Source organism: Callorhinus ursinus, unplaced genomic scaffold, assembly GCF_003265705.2.
Source record: "Callorhinus ursinus isolate GAN/ISIS: 27379988/994484 unplaced genomic scaffold, GSC_fseal_2.0 scaffold49, whole genome shotgun sequence".
Classification (NCBI taxonomy): domain Eukaryota; kingdom Metazoa; phylum Chordata; class Mammalia; order Carnivora; family Otariidae; genus Callorhinus; species Callorhinus ursinus.
The window spans coordinates 6,611,822-6,628,929 of record NW_027397111.1 but is presented as its reverse complement, the minus strand read 5'-3'; the positions used below and the strand labels follow the sequence as shown (position 1 = coordinate 6,628,929).

At 38.9% G+C, this 17,108-nt stretch overlaps 1 protein-coding gene across 1 annotated transcript in view; it reads left to right on the top strand.

Moving 5' to 3' along the window:
* Nucleotides 1-3,109: 3,109 nt before the first annotated feature.
* The window catches only part of CTR9 (CTR9 homolog, Paf1/RNA polymerase II complex component), a 28,746-nt gene continuing 14,747 nt past the window's right edge, over nucleotides 3,110-17,108 (top strand). Inside the window, exons 1-7 of the mRNA XM_025894259.2 lie at nucleotides 3,110-3,337; nucleotides 4,564-4,662; nucleotides 6,635-6,874; nucleotides 8,085-8,202; nucleotides 8,781-8,870; nucleotides 11,913-12,061; nucleotides 13,636-13,743. Coding sequence (XP_025750044.1) covers nucleotides 3,293-3,337; nucleotides 4,564-4,662; nucleotides 6,635-6,874; nucleotides 8,085-8,202; nucleotides 8,781-8,870; nucleotides 11,913-12,061; nucleotides 13,636-13,743 — 849 coding nt within the window. The 5' untranslated portion in view covers nucleotides 3,110-3,292. The remainder of the gene's footprint in view (nucleotides 3,338-4,563; nucleotides 4,663-6,634; nucleotides 6,875-8,084; nucleotides 8,203-8,780; nucleotides 8,871-11,912; nucleotides 12,062-13,635; nucleotides 13,744-17,108) is intronic.

The window sequence follows — 17,108 nt, the reverse complement described above, 5'->3', positions numbered from 1 at the left end:
ACACCCCAAGGTTATATGGTTCATGATGGAAAAAATAACTTTCTCATATGATTGCCATACTCCCCCAAATTATTGTGTATCACCAGACTTATAAAAGACAAAAGTCGGCATTATAAAAGCCAGTGATTAAATTGTTTTTGTTAAGGAATCAGAAACATGTGAGAAAGGCTACAAGTTTCATTCATTTTGGAAACTATGGATATTATGACACTGTTCTTTTTTGGCTTACCTCGGAGCACAAAGTGTTTTGTTTTTCCTAACTGTGGTATGTGACATTTATACTTATTCATATTGGAAGCAGGACAAGGTGCCGATTTTGCTTTACAAAGATAAATCTGGGCATGATCTGGCTACTTCTTATGTCTTCATCCTCAACTTATGCTACTCTCCCTCTCATTTCTATGTTCCAGCCGCTTGGCCTTCTTTCAGGTTCACAAGCTCTTCCCTAGCACAGTATTCCTTCTCTCTGGTACACACTCCCCTTATAACCTTTACCCAGCCAAATTTTACTCATCTTCCCAGTTGCAACTTAAATGTCACTTCCTCCAAATCCCAATCTAAGTCAATACTCCTATTATTCAATCAGTCATAGTGTCTGTATTATAAGTTAGGATGGCTTTGGTTGTCAGTAACTCAAAAATTAATTCAAATGTATTGCTAGTGTCTTTAAGGCCAGGGAGGTTTGAGCATAGAGAACACTCACCACTATGTGTACTTTTGTTTAAAGCTCACTATATAAACCTTAGTATGTAGTAAACAGTATTTCCTGGAAATACTGTTCAAAACAGTATCCATTAACCACACGTGGCTATTGACACTTGAAATATAGCTAATGCAAGTGAGGAATTAAATTTTTAATTTTATTTTTAATTAAAATTTAAAGCTGAAAATTTCTTCAGTGACTGGAAATTTTTAAGTGCATTTGGAAAAACTCAAGTATGTGAATCTATCTTTTCTCAACTGTAAATTTTATGAAATCTAATACAGTTCCAGTATTTCCAATTGAAATTAAGCCATTAAGAATAAAGTACATAGATGGAACTAGAGGGTATTATGCTAAGTTTTCTCAATCAGAGAAAGACAATTATCATATGATCTCACTGATATGTTGAATTTAAGAAACAAAACAGAGGAGCATAAGGGAAGAGAGGAAAAAATAAAACAAGACGAAACCAGAGAGGGAGACAAACCATAAGACTCTTAATCATAGGAAACAAACTGAGGGTTGCTGGAGGGGAGGGGGGTGGAGGCATGGGGTAACTGAGTGATAGACATTAAGGAGGGCATGTGATGTAATGAGCACTGGGTATTATGTAAGACTGATAAATCACTGACCTCTACCTCTGAAAACAATAATACATTATATGTTAATTGAATTTAAATTTAAAAAATAAAATTAAAAAAGAATAAAGTATATAAGTGTAAAGTACATACTGGATTTCCAAGACTTGCATGAAAAAAATATAAATTATCTGTTTTTATATTGATTACATGTTGAAATTATATTTTGGATATATTGGGTTAAATAAAATACATTAGTAAAATTAATTTCATCTATTTGTTTTTGCTTTTTTTATGTGGCTAATAGAAAACTTTAAATCACCTAGCTTATTTTAAATTACATGGCTAATTACAGGGTTAACATTATGTTGGACAGCATAGCTCCTGAAGTTACTCAACTAATCAAAAGCATGAATTTAACAAAGTTTCCACGTAAAGGCTTACAAAGTGCCCAGTTAAAGTTTTTGAGGGAGTTGGGAGGAAATAACAAACATCAAATTGGTATTTTTAAAAGATAAGTGTGTAGGGACGCCTGGGTGGCTCGGTCGTTAAGCGTCTGCCTTCCGCTCAGGTCATGATCCCAGGGTCCTGGGATCGAGGCCCGCATCGGGCTCCCTGCTCCGCAGGAAGCCTGCTTCTCCCTCTCTCACTCCCCCTGCTTGTGTCCCTTCTCTTGCTATGTCTCTGTCAAATAAATAAATAAAATCTTTAAAAAAAAAAAAGGTAAGTGTGTAAAATGCTGAAGCTGGATGGGAATTTAGGGCGAGTGACTGGAGTGTTTGGTAAAATGGGAAGCTACTGCAGTAAACCAGGCAGAAAAGAATATTGGTTTGGGCTAGAATGGAGGTGGTGAGATGAAGAGAAAATACATCTGAGAGACACTTGGGAGATAAAACTGACAAAGTTTTAAAATTTATTTAATCAGATTATCCGACTGAATCAAAACACTGATTACAGTTTAATCATTTTCTACAATGAAAACAGTAATTAAAATGTATTTAATCAAATTATATAATTTAATCAAAACACTGATTACAGGTTTAATCAAATTCTTCGACAATTTTATTAAAATCACAAATCTAGCAGATTCTCATATCCTTCTAAGAACCGAAAACGCACACACACACACACACACACCCCAGGAACTATCGCAAGGTTACAAATCTAGCAGATTCTCATATCCTTCTAAGAACCGAAAACACACACACACGCACCGAAAACACACGCACACACACCTCAGGAACTATCGCAAGGTTACAAATCTAGCAGATTCTCATATCCTTCTAAGAACCGAAAATACACACACACACACACACACACACACACACACACAACTTCATTGTAACCTTATATTTAAACTGATCACAAAGGTAGCACAGGTATGACTTGCACCTCACATCTGCTAAACGAGGAGCCCTTGTCTGGGCTGAGGAATGAATGATTGAATTATTCACGGCAATCTTGTGCAGAAAAGATCCGCCAAGTCCGGGGCGCGGAGGCGGAGTCCGGCTCGGACACGACTGCCAGAATTGGCCGGAGGTCCCACGTCAGTCAGTGGCCAGGCCCAGAACCCATGCCTCATTCGTCGCCCCGCCCACCGCGGGGTTCGGGCGGCTACGCCTTCAGCGTTTTCATTCAGGCTGCGCCAGTGCGGGCCTGATTCAGAAGCCGCAGACCCGCCGAGGGGCTGACACGCTAACGAAAACCTCGACGTCGTGGTTCCACGGTCGAGGAAACGCCAGAACCACAGGCTGAGCCTGCCGTCTGACAGGCCCTCCAGCCGGGAATGCTTCCGGGTCAGGGGGCGGGGCTGCCGGAAGTGACCGGACGCCGTCTGCTGTTCGTTGTTTAAGCGGCTGACGGGAAGGAGAAGCCCAAGCTCCGGCGGCGCCGCGGGGCGGCAGTCACGACCTGAGCCCGGGACGCCGCTAACCCTCTCGACGAGCCAGAAGAGAGGCGTACCGGCTGCGGAGCGGAAGGGCGAGACACCCGCTCGCCTTCTGATCTCATCATGTCGCGGGGCTCCATCGAGATTCCCCTCCGGGACACTGACGAGGTAAGTGTCGGGTATGGGGGAGGGTGGGGGCCTTGAACTTGGATGATCCCTTCCTTCCCCCTTCTTTCGACTTCGCCTCCGAAGCGGAAGCACCTTCTCCCCCAGGAGCCCAGGTTGAAATCCCCGACCGAAGCCCCAGTCACCTCCTTTCCCAGCCCCTGCACCTTTCCAGGCTGGCACCATCACATCCCCGCAGCCTTGGGGCCACGCCGAGGAGTTCTTGAAAGTTCCTTTCCTACCTGTTCGTATGTGACAGCACTCTGCTCTCTTCCTAATTGTCGGGCGCAGGGGTTCGAGAGTGCGGATAAATTGTAAGGCGCCTCGCAGATAAAAGAGGTGGGCGCTGATGTCACCGTGGTCTCTGCTGCTCAAACTATCTTTCCCTGAGAATACATAGGATGTCGCCCTTTATCCCTTAGAAACTCGAGTCTGTCATGGTGCAGTGTCCCCCACACACGGCTCCATCGGTGAAATAGAGACCCCGAGATATAGCCGCCACGATGTGCTGATAGAACTAGCCCTCTCTGCCTTCCCCAGCCTCATCATGGGTAGCCTGTGGCTTGTCTGAGTAAAGCCCTCAGCATCGATGTTGTCTATATCCAGTATAATCTCATACTCTCATTTTTGTTCGATTGAGATATAATATTGAGATATAATTGACTTAGCATAAAATCCAGTGGTTTTCAGTAGTATTGCTGTAAAGTTGTGTAAACCATCACCACCATCTAATTCCAGAACATTTGCCTACTGTTAAATTTTGTGCCCACATTCAGGAGTGTCTGTGACACACAAATGCTGTCTCCCTGATGAATGTACAGTGGCATTCAGGTTCACATAGCCTCTAGGATTGTGCTTCTCAAGTTGTCAGGCCTGTGGCATCAGAGTCTCTGGGGTGCTTATCTGCACTTCACCTGGATTATATGTTAGGCAGGGTTTTGTTTTGTTCTTTTTGAGTAAGCAAAGCTTTTGTAACATTTTATAGTTCTTGTGATTTGAAGACAACTAGCAGTATTTGTTTGCTTCTCTATGCTTTTACCTTAATATTCTCATATGACCTATTTTGACATGTGTGCCTTAAACATGTCTTAACATATACTTGCTCAGCCCTATTGCGAGTGAACACAAACCCTATGTATATCCATATTGGTGTATATTCTGAAACGCAGCAAAGAAGAAATGTGAATTTAAAGGAGAAATATGAGTCAAAACTGCATTTTGTGTTTTAGGTCATTGAACTTGACTTCGATCAGTTACCGGAGGGAGATGAAGTTATCAGTATTCTGAAACAGGAACACACACAACTGCACATATGGATTGCTTTGGCGGTCAGTGTTCATGTAACAAATATTTTTTATATGTTGACTGGGAGAAATATTTGGTTTCTGTTTTCAGATATAGTAATAGCCAGCTTGGGAGCAGGATAAATAAATTGTACCATATGTATGGAAGTTAATTGTATTACCATTTATAGCACAAGAAGGCCAGTTTCCTAAATACTACTCCACTGGTAAATTAGTATATGTTGGTAAAGGCAAAATTCATTTAAGTTAAATAGGACTCTATACTGTGTATTTGATTATTAATCACTCAGTGAAGACTGGTTTATGCTTTGTAGATAATCTGAGAAAAAACAAGGTGCCACCATGTAAACATTGTTACTTAGCATTGTTTTCCATAACAATAAAACATTTTCCATAAAATAGTCTAGAAGGCGATTATATTCCAGGCTAACTAACAAAAGCCCTTTTGGATGAAGTTTATCTCAGGCTTGTTTTTTGTCCTCTTTGGTCCCTTCCATAACATAAACTCTACTGGAGATTCTCAGGAGAGTCACCTCAGCCTAAAATTCTAACACCCTTCACTCTCCCCAGCACCAACTGCCTCATGTTTCCTTTTTATGAGAACATCATAATAAATTATTCTGGTAATATAATCTAGCATATACTAAAATCATTTTTTTAAGCAAGTGTGCCCAGGTCACTTTTGTGTAAAGATACGTAGGAGGCTCCTCCTATTATCTTGAAAGGAGAAGTCAATCTGCAGTTGAGCTTATATCCAGTGCTCAAGCCTAACGGTAAAGAATTTCTTAGATAAGGATTTATGGAGAAATACTTTTAGTGACAGTAGTGCCTTTCTGAAGTGTTAAGTTTTCCTGGTCTATGGAGAACAAGCCATTAATGTTGTCACACAGTTTTTAAAGCCAGAGGGGGAGTTTAGATTTTCTTTAGTACAAATGCCTCCTTTAACAGCACTTACAGAAAAAATGGAGGATTGAAAGATCAGTGTGGCACCTGTGGTAAAAATGATGAAACATTGTGGGCTGTAGAGTGTTACAGAGAAAAGAGTGTAGGCTTTGGGATTAGAGAAGCCTTTGTTCCAATTCCCACTTGGCTGCTAACTAGCTGTGTGACCTTAGACAAATGATTACCTTCTGAGCCTGTTTTCTCATCTAAAATATGGGAATGTTAGCATTCATTTTAAGGGTGATTGTACAGAATCAAAATAAGTATATAAAGTTCCTGGCATAATCTGTGGCCCACAGTAGGTGGGTAATAAATGGCAGATCTTCCTTTTAGTATTAATAAATGAAACGTGCCCAGGGAAGTTATTTAGCAGGCCCAAAGTCATGGATAATTTTGATAGATCTAGAACCAGAACCTAAGTTTTCTGTTTAGAATTCTATATCCCCCTCATTATTGCTTTTTCTCTTGGGCTCTGATTTAGTTTGAAACCAACTATTGCTAGGTAAGTAGTAATTTGGCAACATTTATGGTGATTATCACTTTTTTAACAACTTTATTAGGCATAATTCACCTACAGTAAGCTGCACATATTTGACATATACCATTTGAGAAGTTTTAGCATATTTCACACCTGTGAAATCATCACTACAATCAAGATAATGAATATAACCATCACCCCCAAACCTTCCACCAAACTCTTCCCCACACCCCATAGTGCTCAGCCAATCCTTGATCTGCTTTTTGTTTCTAAAGAGTGCATGTTCTAGAGTTCTTATACAAATGGAATCATTACAGTATGTACTCTTTGGTCTGGCTTCTCTCACTCAGCATAATTATCTTGGACTTACCCACATTGTAGCATGTATCAGTGGTTCTTTTTTCTGCTGAGCAGCAGCCATTGTACAGATGTACCACAACTTGTTTGTCCATTCACCTGTTGATCAACAATTGAGTTGTTTCCAGTTTTTGGCTATTACAAATAGAGCTGCTATAAATGCAGCTTTTTGTATGGACATATGCTTTAATAATTCTAATTTGATTCTTTATCTTTTAGCTGGAATATTACAAGCAAGGAAAAACAGAAGAGTTTGTAAAGTTGTTGGAAGCAGCACGTATAGATGGCAATTTGGACTATAGAGACCATGAAAAAGACCAGATGACTTGCTTGGATACATTGGCAGCCTATTATGTACAACAGGCTCGGAAGGAAAAGAATAAGGACAATAAGAAAGATCTTATTACACAGGCAACCCTGTTGTATACCATGGCTGATAAAATTATTATGTATGATCAGGTAAATAAGTCAGATTTCTTTGAATTTATGAAAGGGGAAAAAATACCACATGAGAGTAAACTGTGTGTTTGATAGGCAACAGATTTTTTTTTTTTGGAAAGAATTTTTTTTAAAATAACATGGTTGATGACAAAAATATCAAAAGAAGAATTCTCTGTTAAAATTGGAATTTCTTTGGTTGTTGTACTGTTGAAAGTAATGTGGGCAAATTAAGCATATATAAAACTTATCCAGGGGCACCTGGGTGGCTCAGTCGGTTAGGCGTGTGCCTTCAGCTTGGTTCGTGATCTCAGGGTCCTGGGATTAAGCCCCACATTGGGCTCTCTGCTTGGTGGGGAGTCCACTTCTCCCTCTCACTCTCCCTCTGTGCTTTTGCTCCCTCTCTCAAATGAATAAATAAAATCTTTAAAATAAATAAATAAATTGGTTGAGTCACTAATTCCATCATCTCCAGGTGAATTTCAAGTATATTTTTAAAAATTTTTTATTTAAGTTCAATTTAATTAACATGTGCTGCATTATTAGTTTCAGAGGTAGAGTTTAGTGTTTCATCAGTTGCATATAACACCCAGTGCTCATTACTTCAAGTGCCCTACTTAATGCCCATCACCCAATTACCCCATTCCCCCCACCCACTTCCCCTCCAGCAACCCTCAGTTTATCTCCTATAGTTAAGAGTTTCTATGATTTGCCTCCCTCTCTGTTTTCATCTTATTTTATTTTTCCTTCCCTTCCCCTATGTTCATCTGTTTTGTTTCTTAAATTCCACATATGAGTAAAATTATAGGGTATTTGTCTTTCTCATTTCACTTAGCATGATACCCTCTAGTTCCATCATGGAAAGATTTCATTCTTTTTGGTGGCTGAGTAATATTCCATTGTGTATATATAGACATATATATGTGTGTCTATATACACACTACATCTTTATTCATTCATCTGTCGAGGGACATCTGGGTTCTTTCCATCTTCTGGCTATTGTGGAAGAATGAACTTGACCTTGTTCCTGGCACAGAAGACTTGCATTTCTGCATAATTTCTTGATTTGTAATTAAGAATTGCCCATTGGTAGTTTAAACACATTATAATTGACAGAGGAATTTGTGTGATACTCCACCTCCTTCCTGTATGGTTTTCATTTTAGTGTTACTGTTAAATTGTGGTTGCTCCTTGGTAAAGTCAAGTCTAAGATGATATATTACTTTCTCAGAATCACTTGTTGGGAAGAGCTTGCTTCTGTCTACTTGAAGGTGACAAAATGGATCAGGCTGATGCACAGTTTCATTTTGTACTCAACCAATCTCCAAATAATATTCCAGCCCTTCTTGGTAAGTCATTTTTGGCAACCATCCTAGGAAACTGTATCTTTCATCATATGCCTGTAATATATTTCTTTGACTGGGCTGGACAGCAATGTAGAAGAGCTTTACTTTATAAAAATGAAACTATCTGTAATAGATCATTGTTTCTTTTGCAGTTACAATCACAGACCTGTACCCCTGAAACAAATAATACATTATATGTTAATTAATTGAATTTAAATTTTAAAAAAGGAAAGAACTTCCTTTACCATTAAAGTCACTTCAAAATATTGTATATATAATATATATATATAAAATATACCAGTTAAGAATAATTTGTTATCCACTTCTAAAGAGTCAATAAGCAATGTCTATTTGGACAACTATAAGCTATTTTAATTGTTTTATACCATTTAACAGGACTGTTTTATTTATAGGCATAAATTAATATATCCTTATGGAAAACAAGTTTAAGTATGAAATCATTTTCACCATTTTCAAGTATTTCTTACTCAGAGATGTGTTTGATTTAGGTGAGTTCATGTAGGACATACGAGACTTGTGTTCTTTAGTCAATGCATGTTTATTTTTAAAAATTATTATAGGTAAAGCTTGCATTTCATTCAACAAGAAGGATTACAGAGGAGCTCTTGCTTACTATAAGAAAGCATTGCGTACTAACCCAGGATGTCCAGGTAAGAAAAACCTTTATTTGAAGTCTAAGCTCTATATGATCCAACTGTGAAAATATTGAAGATTTGGTAATTGCCTCTGAAGTTAGTTGTGAAATGATGCTATAGGGTTGTTAAAATGACAGAATTGAAATTTAAAAAAAAATACTATGTTTGATCCAAAAGCTGAATAGCAGATCTTATTTTTTTTTAAGATTTATTTATTTTAGAGATAGAAAACATGCATGAGTGGGGGTGGGAGGGAGAGGGAGAGAATCTTTAAGCAGACACGCTGCTGAGCATGGAGCCTGATGCAGGGCTCGATCTCATGACCCATGAGATCGTGACGTGAGCTGAAACCCAAGATTCAGAAGCTTAACCATCTGAGGCATCCAGGCATTCCTAGCAGATCATATTATAATCTTTTTGCTTTATACTATTTTTCTATTGAAAATCTCAGTCATTTAGCAAATCTTATTGAGGATTTGCCGGGCATTGTTCTAGACTGAAGGAATGCAGCAGTAAACCAAAGAGACAAAAATCCCTGCCTTGGGGTGCCTGGGTGGCTCAGTGGATTGAGCATCAGACTCTTGGTTTCGGCTTAGGTCATGATCTTGGGGTCATGGGATTGAGCCCCCTGTTGGGTTCCATGCTCAGCAGGGAGTCTGATGGAGATTCTCTCCCTCTCCCTCTGTCCCTCCCCCTGCTTGCTCTCTCTCTCTGGAATGAATAAATAAATCTTAAAAAAATAAAAATAAAAAATCCCTGCCCTCATGGAATTCATTTTGCAGTGTGGAAGATAAAATGAGTAAAATATATACTGCATAAGATATCAGTAAAAGGAAAGTAAAGCAGAAAAGGTGTATGAGAAGAATTGGGAGATTGCTTAGAAAGGTTGACCAGGGAGCTCCTGGGGGCCTCAGTCAGTCAAACATCCGACTCTTGATTTTGGCTTGGGTCATGATCTCAGGGTTGTGAGGTCAAGTCCTGCGTTGGGCTCTGCGCTGGGCATAGAACCTGCTTAAGATTCTCTCTCTTGGGGAGCCTGGGTGGCTCAGTCAGTTAAGCATCTGACTCTTAATTTCAGCTCAGGGTCTTGACATCAAGCCCTGCATTGGGCTTGTGCTCAGTGAGGAGCCTGCTTCTCCCTCTTCCCTCTGCCCCTCCCCCTGCTCATGCTCTGTCTCTCTCTCAAATAAATAAAATCTTAAAAAAAAAAGATTCTCTCTGTCCCCTTCTGCTCCTTCCCCCCCCAAAAAAAGGTTGACCAGGAGAATAGTAACAATTAAGTAAAGACCTTAAAATAATAGACCTGTAGATATATGGAAGAAGATTATTCCCAGAGAGAGGGAATAGGAGGTACAAAGGTCCTGAGGAAAGCGTGGGTCTGGCAAGTCTGAAGAATGGTGAGGAAGCTAGTATATCTGGAATGGAGAGAGAAAATGAGGAGGAAAAGTAGTAAGAATTGGGTCAGAGATAGAACCAGGGACCAATCATGTAAGGCATCATAGGTTATTATAAGGACTTAGGCTTTTACTATGATAGACATAAGAAACCATTTGAGGACTTTGGACAAAGGAGTAAGTAATGATCTGACTTATATTTAAAAGGATCATTTGGGCTTCTGGGTTGAGACTAGTGTGAGGCAAGGATAGAAATGGGGAGACCAGGTAGAAGGCTGTTGCAGTCATGTAGGTCAGAGATGATTGTGGCTTGCACTAGGGTGGTAATAGTAGAGGTGCAAATGATCAGAATCTATGTATATTTTGAAGGAAGAACTGATGGAGTAGATGTGATGTATGAGACAAAGGAGGAATCAAAGGTAACTCCTTGTAAGAGTAGAGTTATATTTCAGTACATCTGGAAAATATAATTCAAAACGAATTAGTTTTAGACATGAAAATTTTAAAATACCTTTTAGACCTACAAGTGGAGAGGTCAGGAGGGCGGTCATTCAGGAAAGAGGTCTGAGCTGAGGTAATTAATTTGGAAGTCATCAACATATAGATGGTGCATAAAGCCATGAAAATATGAGGTCACCAGGGGAATGAGTAGAGATAGAAAAGAGGTTCAAGGATGGTGTTCTAGGGCACTGTGACATTGTAGAAGGGAAATGAAGAAGAACCAACAAAGGAGCCTGAGAAGGAGCAGCCAGAGATGTAAGAGGAAAAGAGAGTGAGGGCAATGTCCTTGAAGTCAGAGGTATAATGTTTCCAGGACAGGGTCAGACACTGTCACATTCTTTTGTTAGGTCAAGTAAAATAGGAACCCAGAATTGATCATTGAATTCAGTAGCATAGTAATCGTTAGTGACCTTGATAAAAGCAGTTTTACTGGAATGGTGGGGGTGAGATGCTTGGTGGATACATTTAACAGAAAATGGAAAAGGAAAGTTAGAGAGGCAGCAACTATAGATAGATCTTTCAAGGAGTTTTGCTATCAAGGGAAGAATAGGAGAGGGTTGACAATTGGAAAGGGAAATGGAATCAAGAGAGGATTTTTTTTTTTAAGATGGGAGAATGTATGTGGATGAGAATAATGTAGTAGAGGGAGAAAATTTGATGATGCAGGAAAAATAGGAGAGGGTTGCTGGAGCAGTGTCCTTAAATAGATGAGAAGGGTAAGATCCAGTAACCAGTGGGGAGGTTGGCCCTTCATGGGAACATGGAGTTTTGGCAGGACCTTGAAGTTGGGGAGCAAGTATAAGCCCAGCTCCGAAGGGAATGACAGTAGGTGCACGTAGTCAGTCACAATATTGAAGACCTTTGTGAAACTTTTTGCTGTCTTTAAAAATTGCTGTTTGAAAATTAGATATTGAAGGTACAGTATAGGCAGCAGTGCAGGAAAAATACCAGTATTGTAGGTATTCTGTTTATGGTGAGGAAGGGGTGGGCGCTGTGGTATAATATCCACTGAAACCAAATTTGTGATATACCAAAAGATTTTATAGTGTAGTTATACTGAGGTTAATTTTGAGATTTTGCAACTCATAGAGAATGTTTAAGCATTTTGTTTAATTCAAACCCTAAAAAATGCCCCAGTTTGACAGATTGACTATTTTTTTAGCGGAAGTTCGTTTAGGAATGGGCCATTGCTTTGTGAAACTCAACAAACTGGAGAAAGCTCGTCTGGCATTCAGCAGAGCCCTGGAACTCAATTCCAAATGTGTGGGAGCATTGGTTGGACTGGCTGTACTAGAACTCAACAATAAAGAGGTATGTGAATGAAAAAAATTCTTTTGTGACTGATCTGTCAGGCTCACAATTCCTTTTCTAAAACTCTTGAGACCAGAGTGTTTTAGAGGTCAAGATTGCAGATAATAGAAATGTAATATGATGTCTGCACTGTATAATTTATAACACCCAGGTATTAGGACACCACCCCAATGGTGGTGGTGTCCTAATATAATATAAATATTATAAAGTTGAAACTGACCGGCGCCTGGGTGGCTCAGTTGGTTAAGCGACTGCCTTCGACTCAGGTCATGATCCTGGAGTCCCTGGATCGAGTCCCGCATCGGGCTCCCTGCTCAGCAGGGAGTCTGCTTCTCCCTCTGACCCTCCCCCCATCTCATGTGCTTTCTCTCTCATTCTCTCTGTCTCTCAAATAAATAAATAAAATCTTTAAAAAAAAAAAAGTTGAAACTGACCATAAAATATAATATAATATTATATTTCTCTGTCAGAATGAGTGTTCACACTAATAGGATAACCTCACAATTCCGGAAAAGTTTTGCCCCCATGTAAGCTTGCTCTAAGATTACCAAACTTGTTTTTTAAGAAGTTTTTGGATTTCACAATTTCACATAAAGACCTGTGCAATGTATGTCAGTTTGGAATGCTTTCCATTGCAAGTAACAAAAAGCCTACTGCGGTGACTTAAACATGAGGGTTTTTATCGTCTACTAAACCAGCTATCTAAGGTCTTGGATTTAGCACCTCAGTATCCTCAAACCCAGAATTTTATATCTTTCTGTCCTTCCTTAGTATGCAGATTTTCCTCCTTGTGTCTGTCACCTCATAGTTGCAAGATAGCTGCTGTATCTCCAAGGCTCTCGTTATTTCATCAACCTTATATAGAGGGAGGAAAGGGAAAGGATAAATGGCTTTCTCTTAGAGCAGTTCTATCCCCATCACGCTTCCCCTTGTATATAATTGTCTAGTCAGAGTTATCAGAGTTTCTCAGCCTTAGTACTATTGACTTGAGCTAGATAATTTTTTGTTGTGGGAAATTATCCTACCCATTGGTAGGATGTTCAGCAGCATCCCTGACCTCTGCCTACTAAATGCCAGCATGTCCTCCCTGTTGTGATAATGAAAAATGACCTCACCCCCAGTTTAGAACCACTGCCTTAGACTTATCCCCAGAGAAGGGGAATAGATTATCTTGACTGGTTTAGATCAATCATCATTCATCCCCTGGGGCTTGAGAAGAGGAGAAGGGAACTTTCCTTCCTGAAATTAAAAGATCACAAGCTGTGAAGTCTGGACTCTATTTAAACAGAGTAAGGGGGGTAAACTGGCTGTTGGGTAATCCACAGACATCTGCCACATCAAGAAAACAGCCAGGATCTATAAAAATACCAAAGGTGACTGTTTGTGAGGGAAGTTCTAACAGTTTAATTCACTATTTGAAATTTGTTTATCCCTGCTGAAGGTTAACTGAAACAAGAGCTATATTTTGGTGTCTGAACTTAGATTTCTGTAACCTTATTTCTTCAGACTATAAAGAAAACTTCAGAAAAAATGCTAATTGAGTAATGACCCTGTTGTCATTGTTTTTCTTTTAGGCTGATTCCATAAAAAATGGTGTCCAGCTTCTTTCCAGAGCCTATACTATTGATCCCAGCAACCCCATGGTATTGAACCACTTGGCAAATCACTTTTTCTTCAAAAAGGTCAGAGAAGCCAATTTATTAAAGTTGTTTGCTTTTAAATCCTGATTTGTTTTTCTTTTCTGCAGTTGATACTTTATTTTTTTAACTTGGAAAAAAATTGAAAATGTCAAGAGTTTTTTTCAAATTAAAATTTGTATTAGTTAATTGGGGGTGGGTATGTTTGTTCATTCACTCATTTAATATTTATTGACCCTTCATACTGTACCCAACACTGCAGTAGACATGTGGAGAAGTAAAGTATGGTTTCTGCATTCGGTTCGACTTCGTAGAAAACACAGACATGTAAACAAATGTAAATATAGAAATAAAGGTCTCTATCTTGATGTGATAGAGAAACGAAAGAGGAAGTAACCAAGTGGTTAAAAAGGGTTTTCACCAAGAAGGAAAAGCTCTTGAACCAGGTTTTTAGGAGGAGGTCTTTAGGTAGTTGAAAGGGGAAAGGCACAGATGTAGAATAGTCTCTGGTTTAGTAAAAGCATGGCATATGGTGGGCTCATGCTAGATAATGCATTGGGTCCAGATAGTGGGGCACTTGTGTGATATAAGGAGTTTGGACCTATTTATGTAGGCAACCAAGAAGTCATTAAAGTTTTTGTTTATTTTTGCATATTGATCAAGATGTAATTTTTAAAGTTGCCACTAATTCTGTAGAAGCAATGGTATTTTAGATTTCTTGAATACTAAATCCAAGATTTCATTGGCAAAGTTTTTATACAGTAAGTACAAAAGTTTTACTTCCCCTATGGAAGTACTAAATTGTACTAGGAACTTTAATTAAATAGCAATTTAATTTAAAAAGTTCACAGGACTGTATCAATTCTTATTTATGATAGCATATCACTGTTATTGCTATTCATATGCAGTTAATACTTATTAAATATCAAGTATTATTAAAAATGAAATCCATGGGGGTGCCTGGCTGGCTCCGACAAAAGAGCATATGACTCTTGATCTCAGGGTCGTGAGTTTGAGCCCCATGTTGGATGTAGAGATTACTGAAATAAAACTTAAAAAAAATGTATTCCATGAATTTGTAGAATAGTCAGAGGTAGTTAATATTATCCCCATTTTGTGGATGAATAATTGAGGCAGAGGTAATAGCCTAAGGTCATACAGCTATTAACCATGATGCTTTATTCCCTCTGGCTATAGAAGCATACTCCCCGTTCCTAATGAATTATTAATTAAGCTTTATGCTGTAACTCCTATAGTAGGGAAAGGCACCTATTTAGGGAGAAGATAGAAACGTATCTTATAAGTACTTGAAGTGTTACTGTTTCAGATAAAAGAGTTACCCAAGTATGCTTTTTACTGAAAAGAAAAACAAGGGACTAATAATCCTAAATATTTGAGTACATATTTAATAATCATTGCTCACAGCTGTTGGACAGCTTCCTTGAACCAAATGAAAATTATTCAGTTTCTAATTTTCAATGCTAATCACCCTTCCACTACTGAAGATAAAGTCTTGGCTTTAACAAACTCAAAACCTTTTAGATTGTGTACGTGAAATATGTAAATCAAGCCAATCTATTTGAGTGTTACTGAACACCTGATACGTGATCAGCACTGTGAAGTCATCTTGGCACTGAATATATGTACTAAAGGTTTACAGAGCATGCTAACATATGTTTTCTTGATCTGTCATTAGAGCAGCCCTAGGAGGTAGGCAGGATATTTGTTTCCCTTTCTATGGATAAAGAAAATTGAGACTCAGCAAAGTTAAGTAACATCACTTGCCAAAATTCACTCAGCTAGCAGGTAGTACAGTTGAGATGTAATATTTTAATTCTCTGCCCACCACACTACATTGCCTCCCCTATAGAAGAATCATTTACCTGGGAAGAAAGGTATTATTAATTAACATCCCAGACACTTCAGTAATTAAGTAGTAAAGTGGGTTTAGAGGTCAGAGCTATGATGACTCCTGGAGCAATTAACACAGACTTCCAGAAAAAACTGGGAATTGAGCTTGGTATTTTGATTAGAAAGAGAAGCAGCTAAAATGCAGAGGGGAGGGGCGCCTGGGTAGCTCATTCGTTAAGCATCTGCCTTCGGCTCAGGTCATAATCCCGGGGTCCTGGGATCGAGCCCCGCATCGGGCTCCCTGCTCAGCGGAAAGCCTGCTTCTCCCTCTCCCACTCCCCCTGCTTGTGTTTCCTCTCTCGCTGTCTGTCTCTGTCAAATAAATAAAATCTTTAAAAAAAAAATGCAGAGGGGACTGGGGACAAAAATTGGGGCATGAGGGGGAACCAAAGAGATGTGAATCAGGATTTTAAAATGGACTGTAATCTCTAATACATTTCAAAATGGAACCATTTTATTCCCTAAAAGATGTGTCATGAGTCAAAGAATAATAAAAATAGAAAAATTAAAGTATATTCCAAACCCAACATTTGACCTTTACCTCATCCCAGGGAGCAATATGTAAATTTAGCTAAAAGGCTGTGCAACATAATTCCAATTGTAGAGTTTGAATCACTTTGCTCAAATTCAGGTGCCACCATTATATAGTTATGTGGCTTTGGGCAAATAATTTCCCTAAACTTTAATTTCCTCACTTGTAAAACAGTAATAATATCTACTTTATAGGATTTGAGGAGTGGCAGTTAGGATTAAATGTCATGTGCATATTAAATACTTACCAAATGAAAAACAGTTGCTGTTTAAAACAGCAATCACGGGGTGCCTGGGAGGCTCAGATGGTTGAGCATCTGCCTTCAGCTCAGGTCATGATCTCAGGGTCCTGGGATTGAGCCCCACATGGGCTCCCTGCTCAGCAGGGAATCTACTTCTCCCTCTCCCTAGGCCCCTCCCCCTGCTTGTGCTCGCTCATGCTGTCAAATAAATAAAATATTAAAAATAAATAAATAAAACAGCAGTCACATTATTATTCCTAATTAAAAAAAAAAAAAGTTGAAACTGACCATTGACCAAACAAAGGCTCTCCAGACCAGATTACTAGTCAAATGGATAAAACGTCCCTATTAAAATCAGAAAGTTGTTTTCCACCCCTGATGTATGAACTCTGACTTTGAGACTCTCCGGAGATTAGTTCTGTAATCCAAATTAAGTCAGGTCTAATGGGAAAGTCATGACCCATGCATTCGAAGAGAGCTGAATTCAAATCCAGTCACTTAATCTTGCTACCCTCGTGTGTTAGAACATTTCCCTGGAGTCAGAAAAAAATTAAATCCAGATTCTAACTTTTCCACCTAAGACAACATACTTTATTTCTTTAAGCCTCCATTTCCCCATCAATAAAATGGTAATAATGATACTCTTTGCAGGGTTTTTGACTGAGGCTAGAATAATTATAAGTATCATACCTACCACAGTGCTTAGTATATAATAGTTCTCAATAA